This window comes from Pseudopipra pipra, chromosome 1 (assembly GCF_036250125.1).
Source record: "Pseudopipra pipra isolate bDixPip1 chromosome 1, bDixPip1.hap1, whole genome shotgun sequence".
Classification (NCBI taxonomy): Eukaryota; Metazoa; Chordata; class Aves; order Passeriformes; family Pipridae; genus Pseudopipra; species Pseudopipra pipra.
The window spans coordinates 120,726,398-120,752,547 of NC_087549.1; the positions used below are offsets into that span (position 1 = coordinate 120,726,398).

Sequence of the window (26,150 nt, forward strand, 5' to 3'; positions counted from 1 at the left end):
CTCCAACCTGGCATGCAAATTTAAGAAAATTTTAAAATTTGAGGCTCATTGAGGAAAAATATCAACAGGTTAAACAGCTGGAAAGAAATCTAGCCCTACCATTCAGATAAAGGCAACTCAACAGCAAGTAATTCTTCTGCCAGGTTTGTGCTACTGAAAGGTGCTGAACCTTCATTTGCTCAAGTGACTTTTTCCACAAACATGTTATAGTAGTGTAAATGGATTTTATTTGACCTTCATAACCTTTAATCTGAAAAGAATAGTAGATTGCAAAAAGGATACAGAAAAAGCACCTTTTACTCCTAAAGGGCTGAGAGCACCTTTGGAGAGCTCTCACTGAATACTCATTACCAATAGATCCCTATACTGGAAATGAGGTAAAACAAATTTCTCAAAAGTCTTTCTATTTACCTTTATTATTTGGACCAGTGCAATTTAATAGAAATACTAAGATAAAAGAGCTTTGTAAACTCTATTTATAATAAAAATGAAAAAAAATATAATCTTTTTGAAGTGTTTTATTTTTCTTTTTTTTGTTCTTTTTTTAAACTTCCCAAACAAAGCAGAAGTTTGTCTCTGAAAATAAGATGGTGAATTACAGCAAAGTTATGAAAACAAAGAACCAACAGTTTCTCCAGTGCAGGCTTGTTACCATGAGCTAATAATTCCAGACTTTAAGCAAGCTGAGTCTCTTTTTTAATAACTGCATGCCTCTAGGCAAAGTATTTCTACTAAAAATTATTGAGGCATGGAACAAGGCAAGGTGTGTGAGCTAATGTTGGATTGTTCAGTTACTAAACCAACTCCTATAGCAATGAGCCTGCACTGAACTGACAGATTATTTCTCTGTATACACTTGTATAAACACACTGCTTAAGGTCGAAATCTGTGTAAGCTTTCTTTTCAATTAAAATGTCAAAGATGACAGTACATGTTTTCACTGTTCTTCACAGGATGATGGATGCTGCAGCAGCAGTTTCATGCCCCCATGTTTCAGAGATGTTGCCTGCTTGGGTGTCTAAGCAAGATGTACTTGCTGATCTCTTCATATGCCTGCAGGCAGACAGGACTGCTATACTTATAATTTGGGTGGCTTAATATCTCCTGACTTTTTCCTCCTCAACATCCCCTCCATGAGTCCCCACATCCAACATTCTAAAATTAGAGCAGGAAGGTTGATGTGCCCAAAGAGGTTGGGAAAAGGGTCCTGAATTAATTAATTAAATTAAGATTGCTACTTAAGTGAAGGCCTTAAATTGCAGACTAGTTTCTGATCATGGCTAATTCACTTCAGGCACCTAACTTAGGTCCCCACAGAAACACAGCTGCTGTGGGTAGTCAACAGACATAGTACAGATCTAAAGAAGCTTCCAGCAATTTAAATATAAAGTAATACTAATAAATAAGAAATTAATCTGAATCTTTGCATTTCTTCATCTCCATATTAATAAATTAATAAAACTGTACCCATCAGTTTCTCATTCATTTTCATCAGTCTAGAGCTTAAACAAAGACATAGACAGTGGCTCCAACTGTTGCTGAGTCTCAAGACCATGTGGCAATACAACTCATAGCACATGTAGCCATAAAGCTGTGGTTGGACAGGAAGCAACAATTTGACCAGAACTTTGGTAGAAAAAGATTGACTACAGAAAACTGCCTAAAGGAGAAAAAACCCACTCCAATATCTGCCACTGGCAGACTCAGTCTGTTTAATGCTGACGAGACACAAGTGTGCTGTATGCACTGTGGAAAGCAGAGTTTGCTACAGTTAGCAGAGCACAGTCACTAATCAGGACAATGTGTGAGACTATTTATTTACTGAGATTTACTGTTGAGATCTTTAAGAAAGGTATTAGATAAGAAAATAATACATAGTTTCTTAAACAAAATAGCAGATAAGTAAAACTGAGAATTGGAAGCTCGAAAAACTCTGAGATGACATATGACATCATCATCAGACCAAAATCCAGCTCTTAATCCTATTCTTTAACAAGAATACCATAGAGAAACTCTGTGTTTTTTAATGCTCATTGCTTCCCGAGCACTTCTGCCATCAGCACATTGCTCCTGTGGTGCCAATATCTCTCTGTGGCCCAGAGGAAAGTTAGCACTTGTGCATGGCCCACTAAGGTCACAGCCCCAAATGTGCTCAGCATCTCAAAGCTGCTGGTTGTTTCAGTGGGTGGCAGTGGGGGAGAAGGGAAAGGAGCACATACATCAGGATGTACTCTCCATTATGTGTTCAGCAAGTCATTTCCAGGTGTAAAAATATCTTAGTGCTGCCAAATAGCTCTATATCTTCAGTGACCTTCTTCCCACTCCCAACTCACTCCACTGATTCCCTTCAAACTGATCAAAATGAATATATGCCATTTCCTGGGAGGAACCTTTGCACGCGCTTCATCTCTTAAACATGCTAAAAATCCCAGCTGACAGCTGTATTAGTACAAACGATGAAAAGCACGAGGAAGAGGTGAATTTCAAGGCAGATAGAACAAAGTCATGGAGAACTGCTGCAGTTGTACTTCCAGAGAGATCAGCTCTGAGCCAGTGCTGTCTGGTCTCGTTATTTAAAGAATTCACATTTCCTTCTCCACTACATCTCAGTGGGAGATATCCACTGATTGAGAGCATCAGTTGAAGAAACAGGAATCCCAACCTCACCTATAGCAGTTTTTACAAAGCTAAGGCAAACTTCACTGAACAGTGGAAATCACGTTAGCTGCTATTTGTTAATAAATTTGCCCAGAACAATCCGCATGAATGGTGTGCCCCAGAAATTCCCTGTGACAACAGGTAGTGGCTGCCGGAGATTTTACCGCTGCTCAGCTGCCGACACAGGCCAGCAGAGGTTTCCAGCAGCATGCAAGGGGAAGCAGTGAGAGCTGGTAAAAGCCATTGTCTATTCATGCGCAACCACAGATACATGGGAAAATTTCTTTCCCTACACATGCATGCATGTTAAGAGACAGCAAAAAAGAGCAAGCACTGAAAAAAACATTATTTTATTCTTCCAACAAAGTGCATATTGTCATTGTGATTTCCAGTCACTATCAGTGCCCACTCCCTCCCTTTTAAGTACTGGTTTAAGCATGAACCTGCAGCTAATTTTGAGGTTGGAGTTCATTTGTTTTCACATCAATCCAATTAATTTCCACTGGAAAACGCATCTCAGGCATTCAATCAAAATAGGCCTAAAATAATTTTGAAAAGCTCATCTGTCTCCAATCTATATAATGTTTTAAAAATTGGATGTATGCCCTGCAATAACATTGCACTTCAGAAAGCTTAAAGCTCTCAACTCGAGGGTATCAGTTACATTGAAACTGTAGTAAATTAAAACATCCAGTTTCTGGTTTGCATTGATTTATAAATATCGACAAAACTACTATTGCAGTCATTACCACTTTGGGTGCTCAGAGTTGAATTTTCAACAGTTCAGGGTTATTTTCATTCTTATTGTGGCTACAGTAGCCTTTCAAGTTAGAGATCAAATTCCAGATAACATGTAAATCTCAAATCTTAGTTTTAAAAATATGCATACAAACCAGCCAATGCTTATAATAAAAAGCAGCAAGTCTAAGTGGTCAGTAATGTCGAATACCAAAGCACACTTTTTTTTAGACTCTCTAGCTTAAAGCAGAAATGTTACTTACTATTATGAAATATTCTAAATAGTAGCGAGTGGAAGTGGGATAAAATATGAAAAGACAAGTATCTCTAGGGGTTGGTTTTTTACCAGGATTTTGATGTTCTCTTTTGAACCGTTCTTTGAAATGAAACAATCAGAAGTATATTCAAAATTTTTCTCCTAAAAAGCTTTCCACATTAGTCTACCTGGTGATCTTCAAAATATGCTCATTTATGACCAAATTATTGATGTGGAAATATAAAGCTGAAAAATAAAGAGACCTCATGAGCTGTAACCCAGTTAACACAATAATTTGAGAAAACAATAAGAAAAGCATGAATACATCAACAGCAATAGAGCCAATTCTCAATGGTGTACAGCACACAGCTTTGCCAAAGACAATGGATTTAAACCAACTGGGAATCTCACTCATATGCACACATGCACACACACTCCATAAACAGACAGCATATTACATGCATTACATCTGGTTGTAAAAGAAGCTTTGACAGTGATCTATGTCTTATGCTTCAAAAGAAAACAAAAATCCCCATCTTACACCTTGATATCTGTGGACTACTACCAAGTAAATTCTCCTGACCTCTGGTGGTGATTAGCTTATGAAGTGAAGCAGAGGGATCACCATAATATTCACAGAATTTCTCCTGAAAGCACTGTCCAAATTCTACCCTCACTGCTCTTCTTGATACTGTCACTGGACCCAATATGCTGATCTGCAAACCAGCTTTCCACTATTCTTTGCGATCATCCTATTTGCCTTGTGCAGCAGGTACAGTTGAGCTGAGAAAGACAAGGAGAGATAGCAGATGTTCTTTTGGGCATGATGCTCTTGCCATTAAAGTTCACAGGAATGCTGCTAATACAGTCATTTAGAACAGAATTAGATCCATAAAAATGTATGACCCCTAAGAAGATACTTTCCTAAATTATACCCAGAATACTGACTTATGTGTGTTAATGATATGCTACATCATACTAAGGACAAAAAGCTTATTTTTCATCTTTTCCTTCCAATTTGTACTGATATTTCTGATTTAGTGTTTCACAGCTGAGGGGTATTTTGTTTGTTTGTTTGTTGTTTGTGGTTTTTTTTAATTTTATCTTTATCTTGAAAGATATGTGTCCTAAAGAGTAAACATTCTCCTAAACTAGAACTTTGTGTTGAAGATTAAAATAACATCCTCTGCACCAGTTTAGAGTAAAAAGCTTAATGGTCAGTAGGCAGCCATGTAAAAAAGCTCAGGTCATCCTGTCAACTTCCAGGAGTCTGCACTATGAACTAACCCACTGCTAATTATTTGTTTAATGTCTTTAACGTGAACCCTAAGTGTTGATGCATACTCCATGAATGGTTATGGCTTGCACTGTTTCTTTTTTCCTCCACTTTTTCTCCTTTGAGAACTGCTACTGAAACAGTGCTTTAACTAGAAAGCTGCCATACCAGGGAAAGTAAAAGAGCAGCTTTATGATCAGCTGAGACAAAAATTGAATCAGATGAATTTTGAAACTCTGAGGGTACTGGATAACTTTAAGATTTTGCACCTTGCAGTTTTCAATATTACAATTCAGCAAGGAGGAAACAATCTTTGTATAAAAGAATTTAAAAGACCTGGCTGACCAGGCTAGAAGGGCCTCTCTTGCTGCATTTGCACAGCTGAAGTAATGCCACTCACCTAGACATGGCCCAGGTCTCCTGTAGATACGCAGGTCTGAAAACAGCCCTCCCAGGAGCATAAGTATCATTTCAACTCCCACTGACTGCCTGATGCTGCAAAACCCAACTCTAAAGTACTGCTTTTCAGTGAAGTGCCACTATAGCCATCAGAATCAACTGCAGCATTTGAATTAAGAGTTTCCAGATTTAAACTGTGGGAACGAGTAGGCTGAAGTTGTCAGTGGAAGGCCTCTGACAATGCAATTTGTTTCTCCTGCTGGCCTGACAGTCAGTGCATGCCGACATTCAAGAAACATTAGTTGGTTTTGTGGTGGGGGTTTTTTGTGAGGTTTTTTTGTTTGGTTGGTTTGGGGTTTTTTTGGTTTTGTTTTTTTAACTGCTTGGAGCTGTTGGGAGGGCAGAGGAAAAAGACTGTCAGCTCAGGGAGGGGAAGAGGCAGAAGGTGAAGAATGGAAAGGAGAAGACATGTCCTTTTCTAGATGTCTCCTATAAAATATCACACATGTGCCCTGAGACACATGACAGGTGAACATGTTAAAAAACGTTAACTTTACCTAAACAGTAAAGTGGCAGCTCCACTCAGTTTACAATAACATCAGATCTGTTTGATTTGGCCACATGGAGCCAGACATTTGACTGATCTGGTTAAAATATCTCAACAATCACATAAATAGACCCAGTCAAAGCCCGTTGCATCACCTGCATTTATTTTTTACTGTTAATATTTAGCAATGGAAGAAAGATAGAGATCTGTGCTCTATACACTTGCCATCTCCAACAGTATGATCTCAGCTCAGAGAGCAGCAGGAATTTGCACAGCAGTGAGTATGGCCGATTTCCAGGGGTCGGAAGCCATGGCTTACTCACTCCGCTCCACATTTTCTGTTGTCGTTCTATTTCACTTTTTTTAAGAGGAAAGGCAAATTAATGTAAAGAATAGTGGCAAAGTCAGATTGCAGGTCAGCATATTTTTGTTTTATTTTCCCCTGGTCTCTCTATTTTGTGAAGCACGGATTTAGCCCTTTTATTAGCCTACCAAATAACAAGACCTTAAAATGGCTAGTACATAAAATTTGATGAGAAACTGAGTATTTAGGAATACTGGTTCATATGTGTACCTTTAGACCAACATGGAAATCTGCCTTTATCTCTTTCTCTATAGCAACAAACCATCTGAATCAACAAATTACGCCTCGTATAAATCTGACCTGGTCCCGGTAGGATATGTAACACAGGTAATCTGTGACTTGAGAGAGGAAAATGCAGCAGTATATATGCAAGACACTTCATATTTGTCAGACACATACAACCAGCTGTTTATTCGTCAGCTTGTGACTACACATCTACTGGGACATCCCCCACCCCCGTAAACCTTGCTTAGCTCCTGGTCTTATTTCCACTGTAGATTTAACCCTAAGCTATGGATAAACGTAGTGCTTGGGGTTTAAAGTTAAGTGTCATTTAGTATCATTTTGACATCTCCATACATTATAATGAGCTTCTTTTTCACAGGGGACTTGGGATCTGATTTTAATTTGTAGTAGGGTTATGATCACAATAAATGTCCATATTCATGAGAAGTCTTTAATGCAAATGGAAATAGAAAATGTCTGCTTTCTTATAGTTTCAAAGCCATATATGTAAAACACAGTACAGATCTGTTCCACATGCAAAGCCATTATCAATCCACCATTGTGCCCTGGCTCCTGCCCTGGCAGGCACTCCCAGGCTGAATAGTCTCAGCAAGTATTATAGCTTGCATAATAAAAGAACAGGTTATGAAATCATTAGCACCTCAGCTGAGGCTGCCACAGGGATGCCCCTCTGTGTTCATTGTGAAAGGTTTCTTTGGCAGCTGCATCCTAGAAGCATATTTGGATGTTGTTGCTTCAGTCTTGCCACACTAAGTGGGAAGTAAATCAGTATTTTCATGTTCTGAACTTTAATGTGGGGGGTGGAAGTCTCTCTGATCCACCTCTAGGCTAATTCTCCCCATTTACACATGCCTAATTCTATGCTTGGAGACTCTAGGAAGACCAGATGTCTATAATCACACTCCCAGGACTATGTAGCCAAGGACCTGGGTCATGCCTAGGGAAGCTGGAAGACACTCCAGTTTTGTCAAATACCACATGTTCCAGCTCCCCTTGTCCTGCAGGCAGCCACTGCTAATAGTACTTCAGAGCAGCACAAATGCAGCTGAGGGCTGCCCTCCCCTTGGCTGGAGTCCTGGCTTGGGATACAATGCACATCCCCTTGGCATTTCCTTCTCCGCAAATGCAAGCTCAGGTGAAACTGTGTTAGTTCAAGCAGCTGAAGCTAAACCCATAGTAAACTTCATAGCTAAACTTCATAGGAAAATCTATGTCCCCAGCAAAAAGAAACAAAATCCACTGCTGGTCACTGAGTAAAGCATCTAGTGCCCTTTTTATATTCCTTATTCCAACCTTGAGATTCTCCCTGCAAGGTTCACAAATATTTGTGAACCGTGCCCTTGCAAATGTGCAAAGTAGTGCAACCACAATCTGGCTCGGGGACAACTGGTGACCCTAAATATCACAGTATTATAAACTAAGGAAAGGGAAAGTTGTGCAACTTGAAGGAAACCACCATGTGGGGAGGGGAACTTGTTGGAAGCAGTGAAATTTTACTGACTGGAGTTACCCCACGATCTGGTCCAGTGGTATTTGCCAAACTGAATTTAGTCAGTTTTACCAACTGTATGAGAGAGAGCACGCAAAGGAAGGACCCGTGTCAGGTTCCTGAGCAGTAAGTCAAGCCTGGGTTGCTGTCTTTCTGAATCGATGCACCAGGTCATGATTTAAGTAAGTGAGGTGCTGGGGCTTTTTAAAGCAGCATAAGTGAATAGCTAAGCTTGATGTGATATAAAAGCACCACAACAGAAAGGAGAACTTAATGTAGTAATGAAAATCACTTACCCTTAATCATCCCTGAGACAGTGTTTTTAAAACACTACTTGATTTATTCAGCTAGCAAACATGCCTCCTTTGACTTTTCTAATAACAGGCTATCTTAGTCATGCTTGTTGGGATTTGAGTTTGGGGTTTTTTAATTAGCATCCCAAGTACATTATTTAAATGTCTTTGATGCCTTTTCTTTAAAATTATTTGCTAGGCAATAAATCATATTTATTTGCAAAGGAGACCCCTCTCCAAAAAAAAAAAATCCCAAACAGCCCAAAACATTACCAGGAAGGTTTGGAAAAACAAGAGTTTTGGTCACAGATGTATAACAGTGTTGCACATTTTAGAGTACCTTATTGCTTAAAGACTTACTGAAGTCCAAATTCATTGCTGCTGACAAGCATGCCACTTAGTGTACAAGATTGTATGAAAGGTTGTTTGCTACATGATTTATGACAGTGCCCTTACTGTAAACTACCTGTGCTCTGCTGAGCAGCTCCATGCTTCCTCTTCAATGGAAGGGCCTCAGTTTTTGGAAAAGCTGGACAATTTCTGAAATGAGTACACTCTTGTGACACTGAGGCTAGCCAGACCACAAACTATTTTATTATGTTGTGCAAAAACCTCTGTGCAAAAAAACCCTCTTTAATTAAGATAGAGCAACCAGCACTGTGGTTGTAATTACCTTGGACTGCTTTACCCATGGGCATAATGAAATAAAATTGGGCCCTCTATATTTTGTTTTTAAACTAAGTAAACCCAAATTAATTTATTCAACTCAAACCAGACAGGTTTCTCTTTAAAATAAAGGCCTGTATGGTTGGAGGGGCTGGTGCAGGAGGCAGAGTGACATGCAATGATGACTGTGAACTGCAAACTGCTGGCAAAACATTTGGCTTGCCGTTGGTCCATGGCCAGTATTTTCTTTTGTTAATGAATCCCACATCTTTTCTAAGTTAAGCATTTTTTTCTTCTCCCCCTTCATTTTATTTGAAACATATTTTAAATATTTTTGTTTTTATGACGTAGTGGAACATGATACAGCCCCCTCCTAACCCTGAATGTGGGAAAATCAATTAAAATTTTGACATTAGGGGCTATGATATAAACATATGGTCTAACTGCTCAGACTTTTTTTTTTAAGCAACAGGATCAGTGCAAAGAGAAATAACCAAATGAGAACTCCATGTTACGGGATAAAGAGTACAGCAACTGAAAGTATATCACAGCCAAAACCTTGCTATACACCAAAACCAAAAACCCCTGAAACTTGGCAGATTTTGATAGATTTCCTCTTAGATTTAGGATTACATATGTTTCATTTGTATTCTTTTCTGAGGAAAAAGGCCATTGAAAAAAAAGTCATCCTGAGTAATGTGTTCAATATTTAGTACATTTTGTCTCACCCAAAGGACCTTCATTTTTGACTTAGAGAATGCAAACTTAAAATGGAATTTTATGGGCTTCTTCATTAACTTTCGGCTCTTACCTGAAGAGGAAAAAATAATTGAGAAATATCCCATGCGAACAAAAACATGGTTTTGAAATGCAATGATCATTTTGGGCATCCAATCACACCTACCCTACTGACCACCAGTCCCCAGGGCTATGTGACAGTGAAAACGGTTCCAGCTCTCTTTGGTATTTCAAATCATTAAAATCCCAGACGCACAAAATGATAAGCCGCTGAAACTCCAGGGAATGCAGGCACCAAAGAGAAGATTTAACTCTACAGGTCACTGTGCACAAGGTTTCCGCAAAAAGCAGCTCTTTCCCAGAGGTCTTGAAAAACTGGAAATGGTGTTAAAAGTGAAGAGTTATTTTTAACCTGTCACTGGTGAAAAACACGTTTTCTCAATCATCCGCTATGGACATCTAGTCTCCAATCCTGAAAGCATCTAGCTACATGAATTTACAGAGCCTACTTTAATATTCTTCAGTTTTACAAATCTTGCAAGATTTCTTCAGCCACAGTAACTTGCAGCTAGTTCTAGTGAGGGCAGAGATGATGAAAGTATAGCACAATGCATTGCTGGCCCTGAAACCCACGCTGGGCAACGACAAACACTGGAAAAATTAAGTTGAAAAAGCTTTTCTGCACCAATCCCCTTACTTTTCATAGCAGGAGCAATACCATGCTTGTGTTAGAAATGACAAAAAGCTTTTTCTAGACGCTCCTGATATCAACTTAAACCCTGAAGTTATATGAGGATAGAGATTTCAATTATCTATAGTGTATGTGCAAATTAAATATACTCTATGGTGGTTAATTCACTTGCCCTGTAACTGATGTGATTTATGCAGAAAATTGCAGCCAAGCTCGAAAGATAGAGCAGCACTTTCAGGTTGACCAAAATCATTAAATTCACTAATAAGGTATATTTAATAAATCTTAGAAGTGGAGAAGAATAGAATATTTGGAAAAGTAGAATTTTTTAGCATGTCTAAATGTTCAAGTTTGAAATGCTGTATTTTTCTGGAAAGTTACCTAGTTCATTCAAAAAAGTTAATTTTCTTGAAAACCTGAGAATGTCTTTGCTCTTTATTTGCACAGAATAATTAAGAAATTAAATCATATTGACTTAACCTACATTACTATTTTTAATTTCAGTCCCTAAGTCAATAAGTTTGTTATTCACATAAAACTAGTAACTGTTACAGCTCACCTGCCTCAAGCACACCAATGACACAAAAGAAATCTTAAATCTGTCAGTTTTTCTTCATTTCCTGTTCTATTAAAAACAACCAGTATTACAACTCATTCCTTTCTTTTATGTCTTCTTTCCTAGATTTTTTCTAACTGATTCTAACAGCTAGTTAGAGACCTGGACATCAGTATCAACATATTAATGAAAAACAGAACTAACACTGGTATTTCAAAGCTATCTTAAAGACTGATTAGATTCAGTAATAAATTAACTGGGTAGGAATGCTGTTTTTAAGAGAAACTACAATATTCTACAGGAAAGCATGGGACTTTTTGTTTTGTTTTCCAATGGGATTAGCTCTTCCAGCCAGGAAGTTTTTACCACACATCCATATTCCGTGATTTGCTCTGCATCTGACAGCAGCACAAAATCATCTTTGACGTTTACCGAAGCGTCAGATGCAGCACTTTAAAAGGACAGACCTTATCTTGATTGCAAGAAAAGAGTATGCAAGCAAGGTGAATGCATGACAGTAAGGAATGTACCAGGGGTGTAGTGAGAGCAAGGCCGTACACCCTGGGACTGCACTTTTGGAAACTTCAGAAATAGGAACAACATCGTTCTCTGAGCCGTTTAGCTCAAGATGAATATAAGACTGAGTCAGCATCACTACACAGGCTTTTGTTGGTAAAAACTCATATACAGGCACTGTTCCTCAGTCTTTATGTTACAATCCGTAATAAATTATTTATTTTGCAATAATAAAATAACTGAGCATGCATGATTTTACGTGTGATAGTAGCGACAGCATATTGGATAGTCATTAGTTAATGGACAAATATGAATGCAGGATAAGGTATACAGGGAGTTCACTGCAAAAAGGCATTAATGTTCCATTACTTTTATAGTGGGGACAGTTTTTGCTAGCTAAGTTCCTGTAAAACATACCTTTGAGTTTACAGGGATATTAGCAAATGGGTTTCTCACATGGTTATGGACAAAGCTTGTCTCCAACTTTTGTAAAACATGCTGAAAATTACCATGAAGGCTCAGAAGTTTTGTTTGTTATGATTTAATTCCCTTATTTTTTAAAAAATAGAAAGGGGTGTGAGGGGGCAGTACTTTAAATGGCTGATTGGTTTGGAAGTAGCTCAGAGACAGATTTTCTCCTAGCGTTTTAGAATTCTGTTATTCTTGACTATAAACAAACACTACAGATGATTAGTTCGGGAGGGAACAAGACCTGTTCAGCTGTTTATAAACTGAAAAGATATTTGGCTTCATTTTGACTTACATTTCAGCCAAAAATGGCTGGTTTCCATGATTCCTGTTTTATCTTTGCATGTTTATAAGGCATCTACTAAAACTTAGGTGACCAGCATGGTGGGAAACCTAGGAAGTTAAGCACCTTGAAGCATAATTCAAGTTCTCCCCAGCAGGAGCAATTCAGAGTCCAAAGTTACAGCTGTTACATGAGGCGCATACACTCTTTATTTCTCGAAACAAGGTGGACACGAGCAGACACAGGTTATGCCTTAGATGACATTATGTTCTTATCTCACCATTTGCTTTTCTTACTGTTTTTTTCTCATCAAAATTCTTCCTGCTTCCAACCCCTGTACAGACAGACAGTGCTGCAATCAATGCCCAGTGCAAGTACAAAGCATAGTTTCAGTCAGAAGTCACCTCAGAAGATCACCTTGTTTAACCTCCTGCTCCAACCAGGACTAAATGCAGTATCAAGGAGGGTGCTGGGAGTCTCGTTTAGGCAAAGTGTGAAAATCTACAGCAGCAGAGACTGACTCCAGCCAGTTGCTATGCCCTGCCATGGTCCTCCTGCGGTAGCCTTTCTTTTTTTAGGTCTCATGGAAATTTCTCTCATTGAAACTTGCAACTGTTGCCCTCCATCTTCATACTACAAAGCAGGGCAGACTCTGCCTCCTCTGTAACTGCCCTGTAAGTAGCTAAAGGCTGCAATTAGATCCAGTTAGCTGTCTCTGCCCAGGCTAAATAAACCAAGTTCTCCTGCTCTCTGCTTCTCAGGATACTCTCTCCCTTCAGCCTAGGGAAGATGTCCCTAATGGCATCTGTCCTCTGCACAACTAACCCATCTTCCTCTGCTGCAGTGTCATAAGTCATTACAGGCTCAGTGCGGAACAGAGTGCAGTTTTGGGGTGCTCGTTTGCTTGGAGATATTCAACAGTCCAAATAGATTTCACCCAAAACTGCCCAAGATTTTGGTTGGGTGCAGAAATTTTGTATTTTCATAACACAGATCTTTCTAAGTCCTCTGGGGATTATTTGGGCAATCCCAAATATCTGACCCTGAACCAACCAGTCACTTATTATATCTAATGTTTGTCCTATTTGATAATTACTCTGCACAAGAGACACATGCCAATGCAGATGTGTTGCCGAAATTCAGCGCTCAGCGTTTCACGGGGAAGCAACAGACTCATACCCTTCCTATATCCAGCTCCATAAGATCTGTGCTCCTTTAAGTCCTCTTATTGGAGCATTGCATCTTTAAAATAAGTCCCCCAAGATAAAGAACTATATATTGGGGGGGAGGGGAGGACAGGAAAGGAGGTGTTAAAGTTGCAGCTGGCTGTGCTATCAGTCAAGAACTTGCCCCAGATGAGACCAGGTGAGACCAAATTTTAAAACTCTGGAATGTAACATATGCAGTTGCCAGAGTATTGTTGTCTGTTTTATCATTTGCTACTCTTCACACTTTGTGGGCATTTTCCCAGAGAAAAAAATCAGAAGTAACAGAACAATTTAGAAGAGACACTGGACATCAAACAGAAAATAAAATGTACAAAGGTTAATCATCTTTCAGTGTACAGCAAGTGAGAAACTTATTCTTTTTCAAGACCTTTTTTGAATAACAGAAAAAGTATTTCTCAGCAAAAACAATTACCGATTTGAAAGAGAAGCATTTTCTCTTAAAACAATTCCTAATTTCCCTTGAAAAAATTGTTATCAAAACCCCAAATTTTAACAATTATTCAACCTTGTTGGAAACTTTCCAATCAGCCACATTTCACATTTTTAAGTAGACCTTTATAAATCCATGCTTTTCCAACTAACTTTTTTTTCCTATAGTATTTATTTATTTTTGCATTTTTTTATAAATGTTGCTGGTAAGGTTTTATATTTTTCCTGAAGTATGTACTGCAGTTCTTTCATAGAGCACTACAAAGTCTTGTCAAAATAGTTTAAAACTAAATGAAAAAAAAAACCTGGCTAAATTCATTACTAAAGGGGAATCTGCTATATATTGTTTGTTCATTCAACATATTAGAATATCTACTGAATTGCAATAGCTGCATCGGGTTTTGCTCTGAATGGAAAAAGTTCCATACTGCACAAGATCGGCAAGTAAAAAGCCAAACTAAACATTTAGTGATGCACAGCAATGTCCCCCTTCAGCTGTTATTTGAATTTTTGCCCCAAATTCACTTTTCTCATTCTGAAGGAAAAACTTGAAATGTGAGGTAGAGCTGAGGGGTGCTAATAGAGTGTTAATTTCAAAAAGAAAGAAATTGTCATTCAAATTTATATACTGATATCACCGCCTTAAGTCATCAACTTGAAATCTTATTCATGTGATAAATTCTTTCTAATATGATTGTTTAGGAATAAGAGAAGTTGATTTTGCTTGCAGTCTCAAATATGGCAACAGACACCCCCCCCCCCACATGCAGATACAGATCCACACATACAGAGATTTCTGTGATAATCTGCACTTTGTGCAACACATTCTTCTTTCACATGAATGGCCACAGAAGATACTTATCAACACTGGATTCCAATAGCAAGGAATCTAGTGGTTCAGGCAATCTGTAAACTGAACCTTAATTTTTCAGCCAATCTTATTCCTACATGAATTTGCAAAAGAAATTCAGTTATCCTAAGTATACCAGAAAACTAAAAAGTATTCAGAGCAATAAGAATTCCTGCAGTCCTCTAATGGTACAAGAGAAATACGGCTCACATCCTTAGCTGAAGTGAAAGAAAAGTTCATTTTGACCTGGAAACCAAATGATAACAAAGAACACAATACTGGAACTTTTCTGACTTTTCATGATACTGCGTGGCCTTAAACTGAGGTCAAGGGAGAATTTGGTCCAGTACATTTTTTCTATTCTAGTTTGTAAGACTCTGTTTGGGAAAAACTAGCTCATGTTAAATCTGACATAAGATTATTGGTGCTGATGGGCTTTTCCAGTGTGGTAAAACATTCTACTGATATTATTTTTGACAGGGCTTATGACAACTAGTTGACATTTTTAAAAAATGTAATGAACTTTTATCATTACAATTATTGTTTTGTTGCTGCTAATGGGCACAGATTTATTGATCTGCAGAAAATAGTGCCCAACTGAAGCACATTGTCTGTATTTTTTACGGTCATGGAGCAGCACAAGAGTTGTAGATATCTGCAGTAAAACTCTCCATCTAGTTATTTACATGAATGCCTCTTGTATTCATACTAATAAAGAGCTTTAATATGTTTGACTAATGGCTGCAATTTGCAAAATATCCTGCAGTGCTCTTGAATGAAAGATATGTTAAAATAAAGAGTACCACAGAAATACAGCTTGTGCTGATCTGAGAGACTATAATTCTCACTCCCAGCTAGTAGTTTTTACCAAGACAATAGCTAGTTTTATTATAATGTGCAGAAATCTTTCAGTAAATTAAAACTTATATGTTTTCAATAGAGTTATTCATTTTAACACTGGAAGCTGATGCTACAAGGAAACATCAGGACATAAAATAAAGAATGGAAGTGAGGATGGAATAAACAGTGTTCTGTTAAGTAAATGATACTTTCCTGGCTCTGTCAGGATTCAAAAGACCTAAAAAGCAAAATGTGTGTCACGAGAACTGAAAAATAATTCATGCTATTTGACAATCAAGGCTTTAAAAATGTGTTTGGAGGAAGTGGAGAGGGAGGATGGCAAGCACTACAACACAGAAATTCCATGCCACGTTTAAAAACAAACACAAGCACCCACGTAGGGAGGAAATCACACATTAATAGAGATCCAAGGTTCATCAGTCTCTGGGATCACTGTGGCTGAACAAGTAGTTTTTCAAGAGGGCACATTCCAAAGCTAGAGATGTTGAAAAATATGTGGGTGCTCAAAGGATTGAAAAGAGCATAGTTCCACGGATTTTATCCAGAGCCCATCAAGGCAGCACTCCCATTCACTGCAACAAGCTTTGGGTCATCCTTAACATCCAAAAGTAGTCCTCACTCATGAAAATTGGCTGGTCACATTGGAAAATGTTTGGGCAAGGTACCCCACCCATAAACAGTGTGCTCGGGGAGAGTATGGTAGTAAACAACGAATAACTTGTCTCTTTGCCAAGATTAGGGGTTGTGTGTCTTACTTGTTCACCCTCTGAGAGAATAAAAAGAGAACTACAGTAAGGTAATATCTCTGAAGCAATCTAAGAAGGAATGCCACACAAATGAGAAATAAGAGGATAAGGGTTCCTTCAATTTTGATGTTGAAAGAGGAAGAAATGACTAAGTGATGGAGTACAGAAAGCCACTAGCAGATGGATGCAGTGTTTCCAACTGCTCGTTGCTCTGATATCTAGTAAGTAGGAAGAAGAAGAGAAAGGAAATACAAACCTGAGTGTGGAAAGAGGGTTCCACTATGGGAATTGTGACATCATCTAGGTGGAAGACAAAGATACGGAAGTCCATTTGCAGGAGAAAGAGAGCATAAACACAGTTAAGTGGATATTAATGAACACTAAACAAGAATGGCAAGCCTGCTCTGAACTTACAAATCATATCCGCATTAATACCAAATGAGTTCATTAAGATTAACATTATTATGATGATTATCAAAGGGATTAAAAGAGATTATGGCAAATAAGAGAGTCAGATAGGAATGAGATGTAATTACCTTCCTATCTGGTTTATCTGTAGCTGCAGAGAAAGACCCAGCATTCACTTTACACTGGAGTAATCTAACTCATATTTTGATCTGAAGTGTAATTTTCAGCAAAGCTGATCTCAACAGTTTGGGCTGAACATGGCCCAGGCATGTGCAGGATGAACAAAAGAGGGTGGAAGGTGAGAGTAGAGAGAGATGGGGAAGGGCACAGGAGGCCTGCTTTTGCCCCAGTACCCTCACCCAAGTGTAGCAAACAACTTGGTCTTCCTGCCTCATGTGTCCAAAACGTGACATGCCACCACTTCTGTCCAACACCTGACCTGCTCTGACCCCAGCACTCATGACACCAGCCTGAAAACTTCACGGGGCTTCACAAATATCAACCAAGTCTTCCAGAAATGTTTAAGGGAAATAGTCTCACTGTAGAGCTAGGAAAACTGAGGAATACAGAGGCAGAGGGATCACATTCAGTGACGTAAAAACAAGCTGTCTGATTTTTACCTCTTGTTTCATACCGCAAGTACAGAGCCAGTTCTTTTGTGCATGCAGAGACCAGCTAAGGAGCACCAAATTACGGCTTAAAATCACACAGCTTATAGAGCGGATATTGTGCCAATGCACACATTCAGTGATGCAGGCGGAAATCTTACTTAGGATCTTGGTGGGGAAAATTTACTGGGACTCGTCCAGTCAGGCTCTGCTCGGAGCAGATTGCCTTTCTTCACAGGCTGATCATGCACAGTTGGCACTCCAGTGCAAATATCACTCCCTAGCTCTGCTGTGTTTGGCCTCTGGTTTGTTTGACAGGTTACATGTGCTTCTGAATATGTCTTCTGATGCTCATTTTCATAGTGCTGTTAACATTTCTCTTGGCTGCTGTTTAAAAATTAGGTCCCTAAAGATATCATCCTTCAATAAGAAAATCCTCTTGCCAGAAGACTCGGCTCTAAGCATGTAGAACTTGACTGTCAGAGCTGCTGACCTCTACCATGAGCTTCAAGTCTACTGGCAGACCTGCACACTGACTCCCAGGTAAGCTGAGCAGCTAGCAGAAGAAGAATCCAAAATGGGTAGCTACTTTCTTTTTTTTTGTTGTCCGAGATGAATGTGCATTTCAAAAACACCTGTCAAGCATAACTAGAGCTGTTTGGCTCTCATCTGGATAGTTATACTTCCTAAATTATATGTTTCATTGCTTCAACAACCAACATACATACATAAATACATACATACATACATACATACATACATACATACACACATCTTTGTGTATGCATATGGAATTCACAACTGCAACTTTTTGAAAGAAGCCTGTTTTCTGTGTTTCCTGTGGTGCTGTGTTGAAATCCGTGAAGTAGCGGCAGTAAATTGTAACTTAGAGTTGCAGTGCACTTCAGAAAGGCAAGAAGGATTTACATCTTTACACCCTCTACCTAACTTCACTGAGCGTGAACCAACAGGGTGCATAATCTGTGAAAGCCATGAGTACAAGGCAGGGTCATCAGTCAGTCCACACTGACTAGAGCACCATGACATTTTCCCTTGCTGCCCTTCCAGACAGGTGAAATGTTAAAAGCAAGTACCAGACAAGTGATACTCTGATCCCCCCTGGAATGCAATCCAGTACCCAAAGACTTTCAGGCCGTACCAAAAAGCATCTTTTACAAGTGTTTTTATAAAAGAAATAACAAGGATGCATTTCTGCATAGGCCAAGTTGCAGTGTGACAGTCTGTTATCCTCTGCCCAGAACCTTGCCAGTGTGGCTAGACACTATCCAATGACAGCACTGATGGACTTTTCCTGCACAGTCTCCAGCCAGAAAAGGCAGGAAGGGAAAGAGTGAAGACAAGTCCACCCCAGCACCTGAAGCGGGCAGGAAAGCAGGGAAGAATCTACTATGCTTTATTCTGATGGTCCATGGAGCTGCACTTCCCAACATTTCTAGGAGAAAGTATGAGTCAGAAATCCTACGGGAACTCCTGCAGCAGCCCAGCTCCCTCCACAACCCACACATCCTCAACAGAGCACTGCGCAATCCAATCCATATGGTGTATCTGCACCGCAACGTGGGCCAGAGTCGGGTGCGGCCTTACATTAGGCTCTCATATGATAAAAGTTTGGCACGTGAGCAATTACTTGTGCTTTAGCAGTTGACTGAGGAGCTTGGAAATCAGAGCACTTAGGGAAAAGCTGTGAATAAAGTGGAGGGACATAACAGCTCGACGTAAGACGGCTTTGCAGGGGGCTACTGGAGCGAAGGGAAGGCAGGAGCTGGCTGGGGCTCTTGTCTTGTTCAGAAAGAGATGCAGAGGTTTTGCCACCACCACAGAACAGTGCTGTTTATTATTTTGCTCAGTCAGTCCCCAGTACAGGTTATTAAAAAAAAAAAAAATTCACCAAACCCTTAAGAGCATATTTAGGGCTATCTTTAGTTAGCCAAGCAAATCTGTGGTCTGCTGCTGATCCAGTGGACACTAATACAGTGCTTCCATCTGAGACAGAAATTCCCTTACAAAGGGGTACTTCCAAGAGCCATATCTTAAGAGCAGGCAGCTCTTGACACAGAAATCTGATGCAGGGCTCCTCCAAGCAGAATGGGTATCCTCAGGACACCAACACACACCTGATATCTCTCATTCATCCCACATCTAAACACAAGCAATGCCCAAGCAGGGGCTTAGTCAGTGTTAAACTCTGTGGCCCATCCCAAGGGTAATGTACTCACAGTGAACTCAGGAAAGAGGTACCTTTTCTCTCATCCTGCCAGACCTAGAGACTGTTATGTGGAAGAAAGATGGAAAGGTCTGTAGGGAGATAGACAGACTTACAGACAGTGCTCTGTCCTGCAAAGGAAACCCATGCAGGTAGGTCCCCCAATTCCCAGGTCGTTCTAGAGAGCAGAACCATGACAGGAAGGAACCTGCTGTGCAAAGTCAGGACCTCCACGGTCTCAGCAACGGCAGGACAGCCACCCACCAAACCAGCCACAAGCACAGGGTTAACCAAAGGAAGCCGAAGCTCATTAGGATGAGCTCTGCTAAGTGCCTCCCTTAAATGCTTTATTTTCTCCAGCAGATTTCCAACAGTAGGAGCTTTTACTCGCTCTGCTAGGCAGAGGCTGAACTGCTTTCTTCATACAGTTTCAAATTCGCCAGCCACGCTCGAAGAACCACCCCTTTTTGCCTTTCTCTTTTCTTTTTGCTCTCTCCAGGCATTTTGTGAAAGAAACATCCAGTTTCAAGCCATTTAAAAAATATCAAAAAAACCCTGGTGGAAAATAATTTGCAGCTGTGATAATATCATTTTTTTAAAATACCATAATATAGTTTTACTTTTAATAATAAAAGATAAAAAAAGGGGAGTCTGTGAATAATTAGAGAGTGCAGTCTGAAGCCAGTTACAGTCACTGCAATTGATAATAAACTTAAAGCCCCTTGACAGCAGGTAAATGCTTTGCAACCCTGACCCCCTTCCTCTCACATTACTTAACAACCCTGCAGTTCCAGCATTACATCACCATCCAAGCGATTGGTTCCTGCATTTTAACTCTCTCCCTGTCTCCTCCGATTAGGAGCAACACAGTGATGGGGGGAGGCGGTAGGGAACCAAACCACAACAAACTACCAAAACTTCTCTCAAGTTTGCTGTACTCCTTGTTTGGGTTTGGTTTGGTCAACAAAAACAGCTTCTGCTCCTAAGAGCTGAGGTAGCACGCATCAGAAAACAAACTCTGTAGAAGTGGAAAAGAGTGGGAAAGGGGGACTTGGGAGGGGAGGAGGAGAGGAGGAGGAAGGCAAGGAGGGGGGGAAACTATATAGAAATCAGAAAGGAAAAGAAAATTAAAAACAAACCTCATGGACATCACTGAGCCTGAATTCCCTGCTGAGGTGCAGAACATGAGAGCCCTGGAATGAGTGTATGTAGAACTTGAGCCAAAGCTTAACTAGCCCGAGTGAGTCATATCCTTCCCATTTGATTCCCGTCCAAGCGATGATGTAATGCCCTGGCCCTCTCCCTCGCTCCCGCTCGCTGCACTACCTCCCTCCTCCCCTTTTCTCCTTTTTAGCTCAGTGCTGGTGAAGTCACCATTTAAATCTGGCAGCGCTGAAGCAAAAACTTCAATGTAACCAAAACAGCCCCAGGCCAAGTTCCAGACGTACTGAGACTCGGTGGTGCAATTGCCATTGGAAACGGGTAAACAGAGAAAGAAACAGTGCTGCCTCTGAAGGGCCTGCGCAGCTGCCTATCGGAGCGCAGGAAAACCCAGGGACCAGGAACGGGGATGACATGATTGACTGGGGAGCATCAGAAGATACTGAGTCGCTCCCGGACACCCGCGTGGTCTGTGCTTCAGGAAGGTCTGGCCATTGGAAAAGGAGGAGATGGAGCAGGAGATGAGGAGGGCAACGGAGAAGCTGTGAAGCGGACGCAGCGCGTGTGCGTGGGTCTGGGGAGAAGGAAGTGCTTTGCAGGTTGTGCCGTAGATTGGGATTTCTCTGCCTCAGCAGTGCGTGGCTGGAATTGAGCCCCATGTTTTTGAAGGAAAACGACAGGGCTGTTTCTTGCTTTGTATTTTTCTGTTTGCCACCACACAGGTGCAAAGCACCTTCTTTCTCCACAACTTAAAAAGTATCAGAAAAGCCCCAAACTGCACAGCACTACAAGGTTATAACTAACTCACTGTTGTGCTGCTGCTATTGCCTTTCTGGTGTTTCTCTGCCAAGTCTGATATTAGTGATTTTTTTTTTTTAAGGATAGAGAATGTCTCTAAATGGAACTTACTATAACCTTTCACATGTGCAAGCAAAAGCTACTGTGGTGCGAAGCGCTCTGCTGCATCGTAGCGTGGTTCTGAGTCCTCCTGATGTTAAATGCTAGTGACCATGGCTGAAAAAGCTCTCGTGTCCTCCCCCACAGAGGGCTTTTTTCCTGTTCATCACTCACAATTAATTGTAGTCAACACAGTACCAAGCAGCTGGTCCACAAAAGAATGCAAAGCCTAAGTAGTAGCAGTAGTAATAATAATAAACGAAAATGTCTAAGTACACATAGCATCCCCGAGCAATTCCAAGACTAATAGTTTCAACATCAAACTGCAGATGTAAGTATTTTTGGCACCTGTAACAGCAGACAGGTGTTTAAAAATTAATCCTTTCTTTATAGATCAAGAACTATTTCACAAAGAATACTTCACCCCGTGCCTCAGAGTGAAACTCAGTTTTCCAACACTCAGTGGATGCGCTTATGCCACTAAAATTCAGAAAACAGTAGGAAAACAGCAAAGTCAATATGTTTTCTTCTTTATGATGATGTGAGTTTATGGAAAAGCAATTTCTATTGCCTAGCACCATTTTACCACACTGGGGTTTTTGGGGGTGGGTTCATTAATTGATCACAGCAGCAATGCAACAGAGACTATTGTAAAGTATCAAAGTCTCCTCTGAGCATACTCTTATGGTTATAAATTATCTTTATATTTCTATGGATTGACACCATTAGCTTCAGTCATGGTTTAGTCTTGTATTCAAGTAGTCATGAATTCAAGTGATATTTTATTTAAGTTATATTTATTTTTACAGACAGAATAAAAGGAGGAGTAAACCAAGAGTTTATCCTATTCAATTAAAAAAACCCACAGTTCTCTGCAGCAGCCTGACCTGCTGGATGACATCCTCAATTGATATTGATGCTGCAGCCACTCAGAGTGACACCTTTATCAAGCAAGGCAGCTCTGAATTAGAGGTGATCAGCCATAATTATTACTGGCGCCACTGAAGCCTGTGGCTTGACAGCATCAGATGTGGTTGTTATAAAGTTTGGTCCATTGTGTCAATGGCCTGTATAACTCATTTATGTCTGAATTACCAGCTATTGATTTTTTGTCTTCTGTCATGTAATAAAATAAAAGTTAGATCATTCCTAAAGCCCTCTTTTAATTCCAGCCTTGCTGATAGTTTCATTTTAAGATCAGCCCACTTCTCCCTCTCCATTTAAAAAAATGAGACTTCTAGCCCTTTTTCTGTCCATGTCTAAGAAGTCATCCTCCCTCCTTCCTTCTTTTTATTTTGTCTTCTTACATTTACACTGCTGGATTACATTGCTTCTGCTCATCCAGTTATGCCACTGACATTGCTGTAAATGTTGTCATGGGCCCAGGACAGATCCCGGGCTCAGAACAGGGAAATGTGGCTACAACTGAGGCACAACTTTAAATTCTCAGGCCCAGCTTTGGAAGGAAGGAAGCTGCCACCAAAAGGAAAAAGGATTGCCCTGAGGAACCCAAGTTATTGTGGGGTCGTTTATGTAAATACATCCATTCCTGCAGCCATTCCTGCAGTTTTCTCACTCTTCTGAAAACCCTAACTTCCACCACTGCAGGTATTCAGAGCAAAATGCAAACAAAGAGATGACACAGGAGCTGCAATGTAGTTCCTTGTCCTCCTGAGGCTTCAACCATTTGCCTGGTAACTGTGCTCTTTCCAAAAGAAAATTTTGTTCGCCAGAAGCAATAATAGATCCATTGCCCATCTGCAAGTGTCTTAACCAAAATAGCACAGGAGAGACTGCATGTGTACGGTAAATGACCCTTTTTATTATTATTATCTTCATAGACACAAACTCAGAAGAATTAAGCTGCTTTCAATAGTGTTCATCTTACAGAAGATATTTCCAGGAGTAAGAGCATTTTCTGAAGTGAACAAGAAAGGTCGAAGCAGTCTGAACTGCTGATCATTTCCAAATTACATGTTTAGACTGAAGTCCTGTTTCAAGAAGGAAACTGCTTTAAAACAGAGCTCATGAACCAAAGGAGTTAAAAACTTATTTGTGCTTGCTGGTGGGAAAACAAAAAGTTCTTTCCAGGCAGGTATTTCCAAGGCCTATTGATTGATTTTTTTCTTCCCCCTAACAGGAAACACAGTTTTCCCATTTTCCTTCCTGTGACAGACCAGTTAATGATAAAGAATGTCCTGTGCTCAAAGCAAATTCCACTTGCATGCAAGAGCTCCCTCTTTATCTGTTTACTTGTCTGTCTTTTCATTCTCCCCCCACTCCAACCCCAGCCTTAAATTTCTGTGTTCAGCCACGCTCAAGAATAGAGCTGTTGTGATGAGAGTTATGGGATGTTTTAATTCTAATGGGAGCCTTCTTCAAACTAGGGCCCTGGCCAGCACAGTTATGACTCCAGCTTAGCTGTCTAGTTCAGGAATTCTTGCAACACCCTCCCTGCAGAATGTTTCATCCTTAGGGAAAGGGTGGTGGGGCACACCACAGATGTTTGGTGTAACAGAAACTTGACAAAAATCACAGCGTCTGCTGAAAGTTTCCAGTCTCAACGATCAGAAAGCTCTGAATTTTGAGAGCCCAAACGTCAGAGTGCACTGGAATTATCTCAAATGTGTATTGTAACACTACAGTTGAGATTGTGGATGGACAAATCACCGGTGCTACAAGCATTTTAGATGAGTTTGTCATATACAGCCTTTGGGACTGACTCTTGCCTATTTCAATCAGTGGCCAAAGCATCAGCAAAGACCTGTGGATGAAAGCAGTACAGCCTGATTATTTTTTTCTCCACTACTTGACTCTTAAAGAGGCTTGATTAAGAAACTATTCTGCAATAATGGTCCTGCACTCAGGAAAGTCTCATTTTCATTCTGACATTATTTTTCATTTCTAACCCAAGAGCGTTACAGTCCCTGTGGAATTAAAGAGGCCAGATAATTTCAGGATTAAATAAGCTTTAATGACTATCACATGTATGGAACCTTAAACCTAGTATTAAAAATTATTTTTTTTAAGTGGCATCTCTTCCTTTTTTAATTTAAAATAACCATCCAGGTGGTTTCCTAAGGATTTCTTTGCAAATTGCTTCCAGTGAACCTTTTCAGTTACAGACCACTGCAAACCCATGTGGTGGTATTCAGCATTCAGTTCAACTTGGGTGTCCTGTGTTTTCGTAGTGGTCAGAGGGACTGTCTGCACAAGTTCGTGCACAGGGAGACTGTCTGAGAAGGGTAGGTGTCACTAGCAAGGACATAAGAATGTAAAGGTCCAAAATTTCAGCTGACCTAAAGGAAGGCAGGGTTAAGAGTGGATTCTTCAAGTCGCTCATAAGATACTGGGGCATATGTTCCCAACTCACTTCAGTGCTTTGGCAAAAGACATTCTTTGTTAAAGGAGACTCAGATCAAAGTGATCAGCATCGAGTTGTATCAGAGGTATAGCTGGTTTTCCTATGAGCTCTCCAAACTGTAATGAAATAAAGTATCTGGAAATATCCTTTATGAGAACTGCCCCAGATTTCTTGAACATAAGACACTGGATTGGATGAAGTCTAAATGAATCCTGGAACAAAGATCTCCTGCTCTCACGTACGTGCTCAAACATGCTGTTACATTAGAAACACCCTACTGAAAATATTTAAGGAAGAAGAACTGCCAAAATTTGAGTCCAACATTTCTGGACACAGAAATGTGCAATGGGCATGATGGCCAGTAGACTTCCCCCAAACATTTTGGCAATAAATCTTAACCCAAATCTTCAAGAATGATCTCAAGATAAGAAACACTGCCCCAATAACAGTTCTAAGTGTGTTAAAGCCACTTGGGATCATGGTTTTTTGTGCTGGGGACACTCAACTACTAGGAAATAGAATTGCCTATTTACTATGTACTCACCAAATAACTGTGGGCCAGTGGCGAGCAGATGACCTGGAAGTGAAGAGCTTTGAATCCAATTATATGTCACTGAATCATCCAGTCAGACTAGCCACCTATTTTATTACAGATATAAGCCACAAATACCTAAGACAAATAATGTATCAATTTATGCAAAATAATAAATAATCCTTTATAATTTGGTATAACCTTTAACTCCGAAAGATTCCAAAGCATCTTGCAGACCAGCCATAAAAAGTCACGTGGTGCAGTCATCCCTGACATGAGAGGTCACAACCAGCCAGCAAACAGCACAGAAGTGCAAAGGGGAGATGTTGACTAAGGACAGAAGTAAACAGCTGCAATTAGGTAAAAACCATCATGTAATCTTTAACGTTCATGCATAATGAACAGGAGGTTCCCTTCCCCCACTGGGATTCTAATTACTCTAATGTATAATTAGAATGTGCTGGTTAAAATGTGAAGACACTGCTATTTTTAGAATTGCTTGAAGAAGCTTTGCCATCCGTCTACACTAAGTATTTTGACCCCAGATCTCAGATATCTTAATCTTTAGTGCAAAACCCTACAGGCTTTAACTTGGACGCAGTGAAAACTTTATTACGTATAGCTGGTCTCAAATCTTATAACAGCAAAAAGGATCTG

General features: G+C 40.0%; 1 protein-coding gene across 7 annotated transcripts in view; it reads right to left on the reverse strand.

Annotated features, from left to right (window-relative positions):
* CREB5 (cAMP responsive element binding protein 5) overlaps positions 1-26,150 on the reverse strand; it is a 255,993-nt gene that overhangs the window by 82,373 nt on the left and 147,470 nt on the right. Inside the window, exon 1 of one of the 7 annotated variants that reach the window (XM_064674192.1) lies at positions 20,679-20,798. The exons of the other annotated variants lie outside the window; for them this stretch is intronic. Coding sequence (XP_064530262.1) covers positions 20,679-20,725 — 47 coding nt within the window. The 5' untranslated portion in view covers positions 20,726-20,798. Of the gene's footprint in view, positions 1-20,678; positions 20,799-26,150 lie in introns of those variants that run through there. 7 annotated transcript variants of the gene reach the window in all.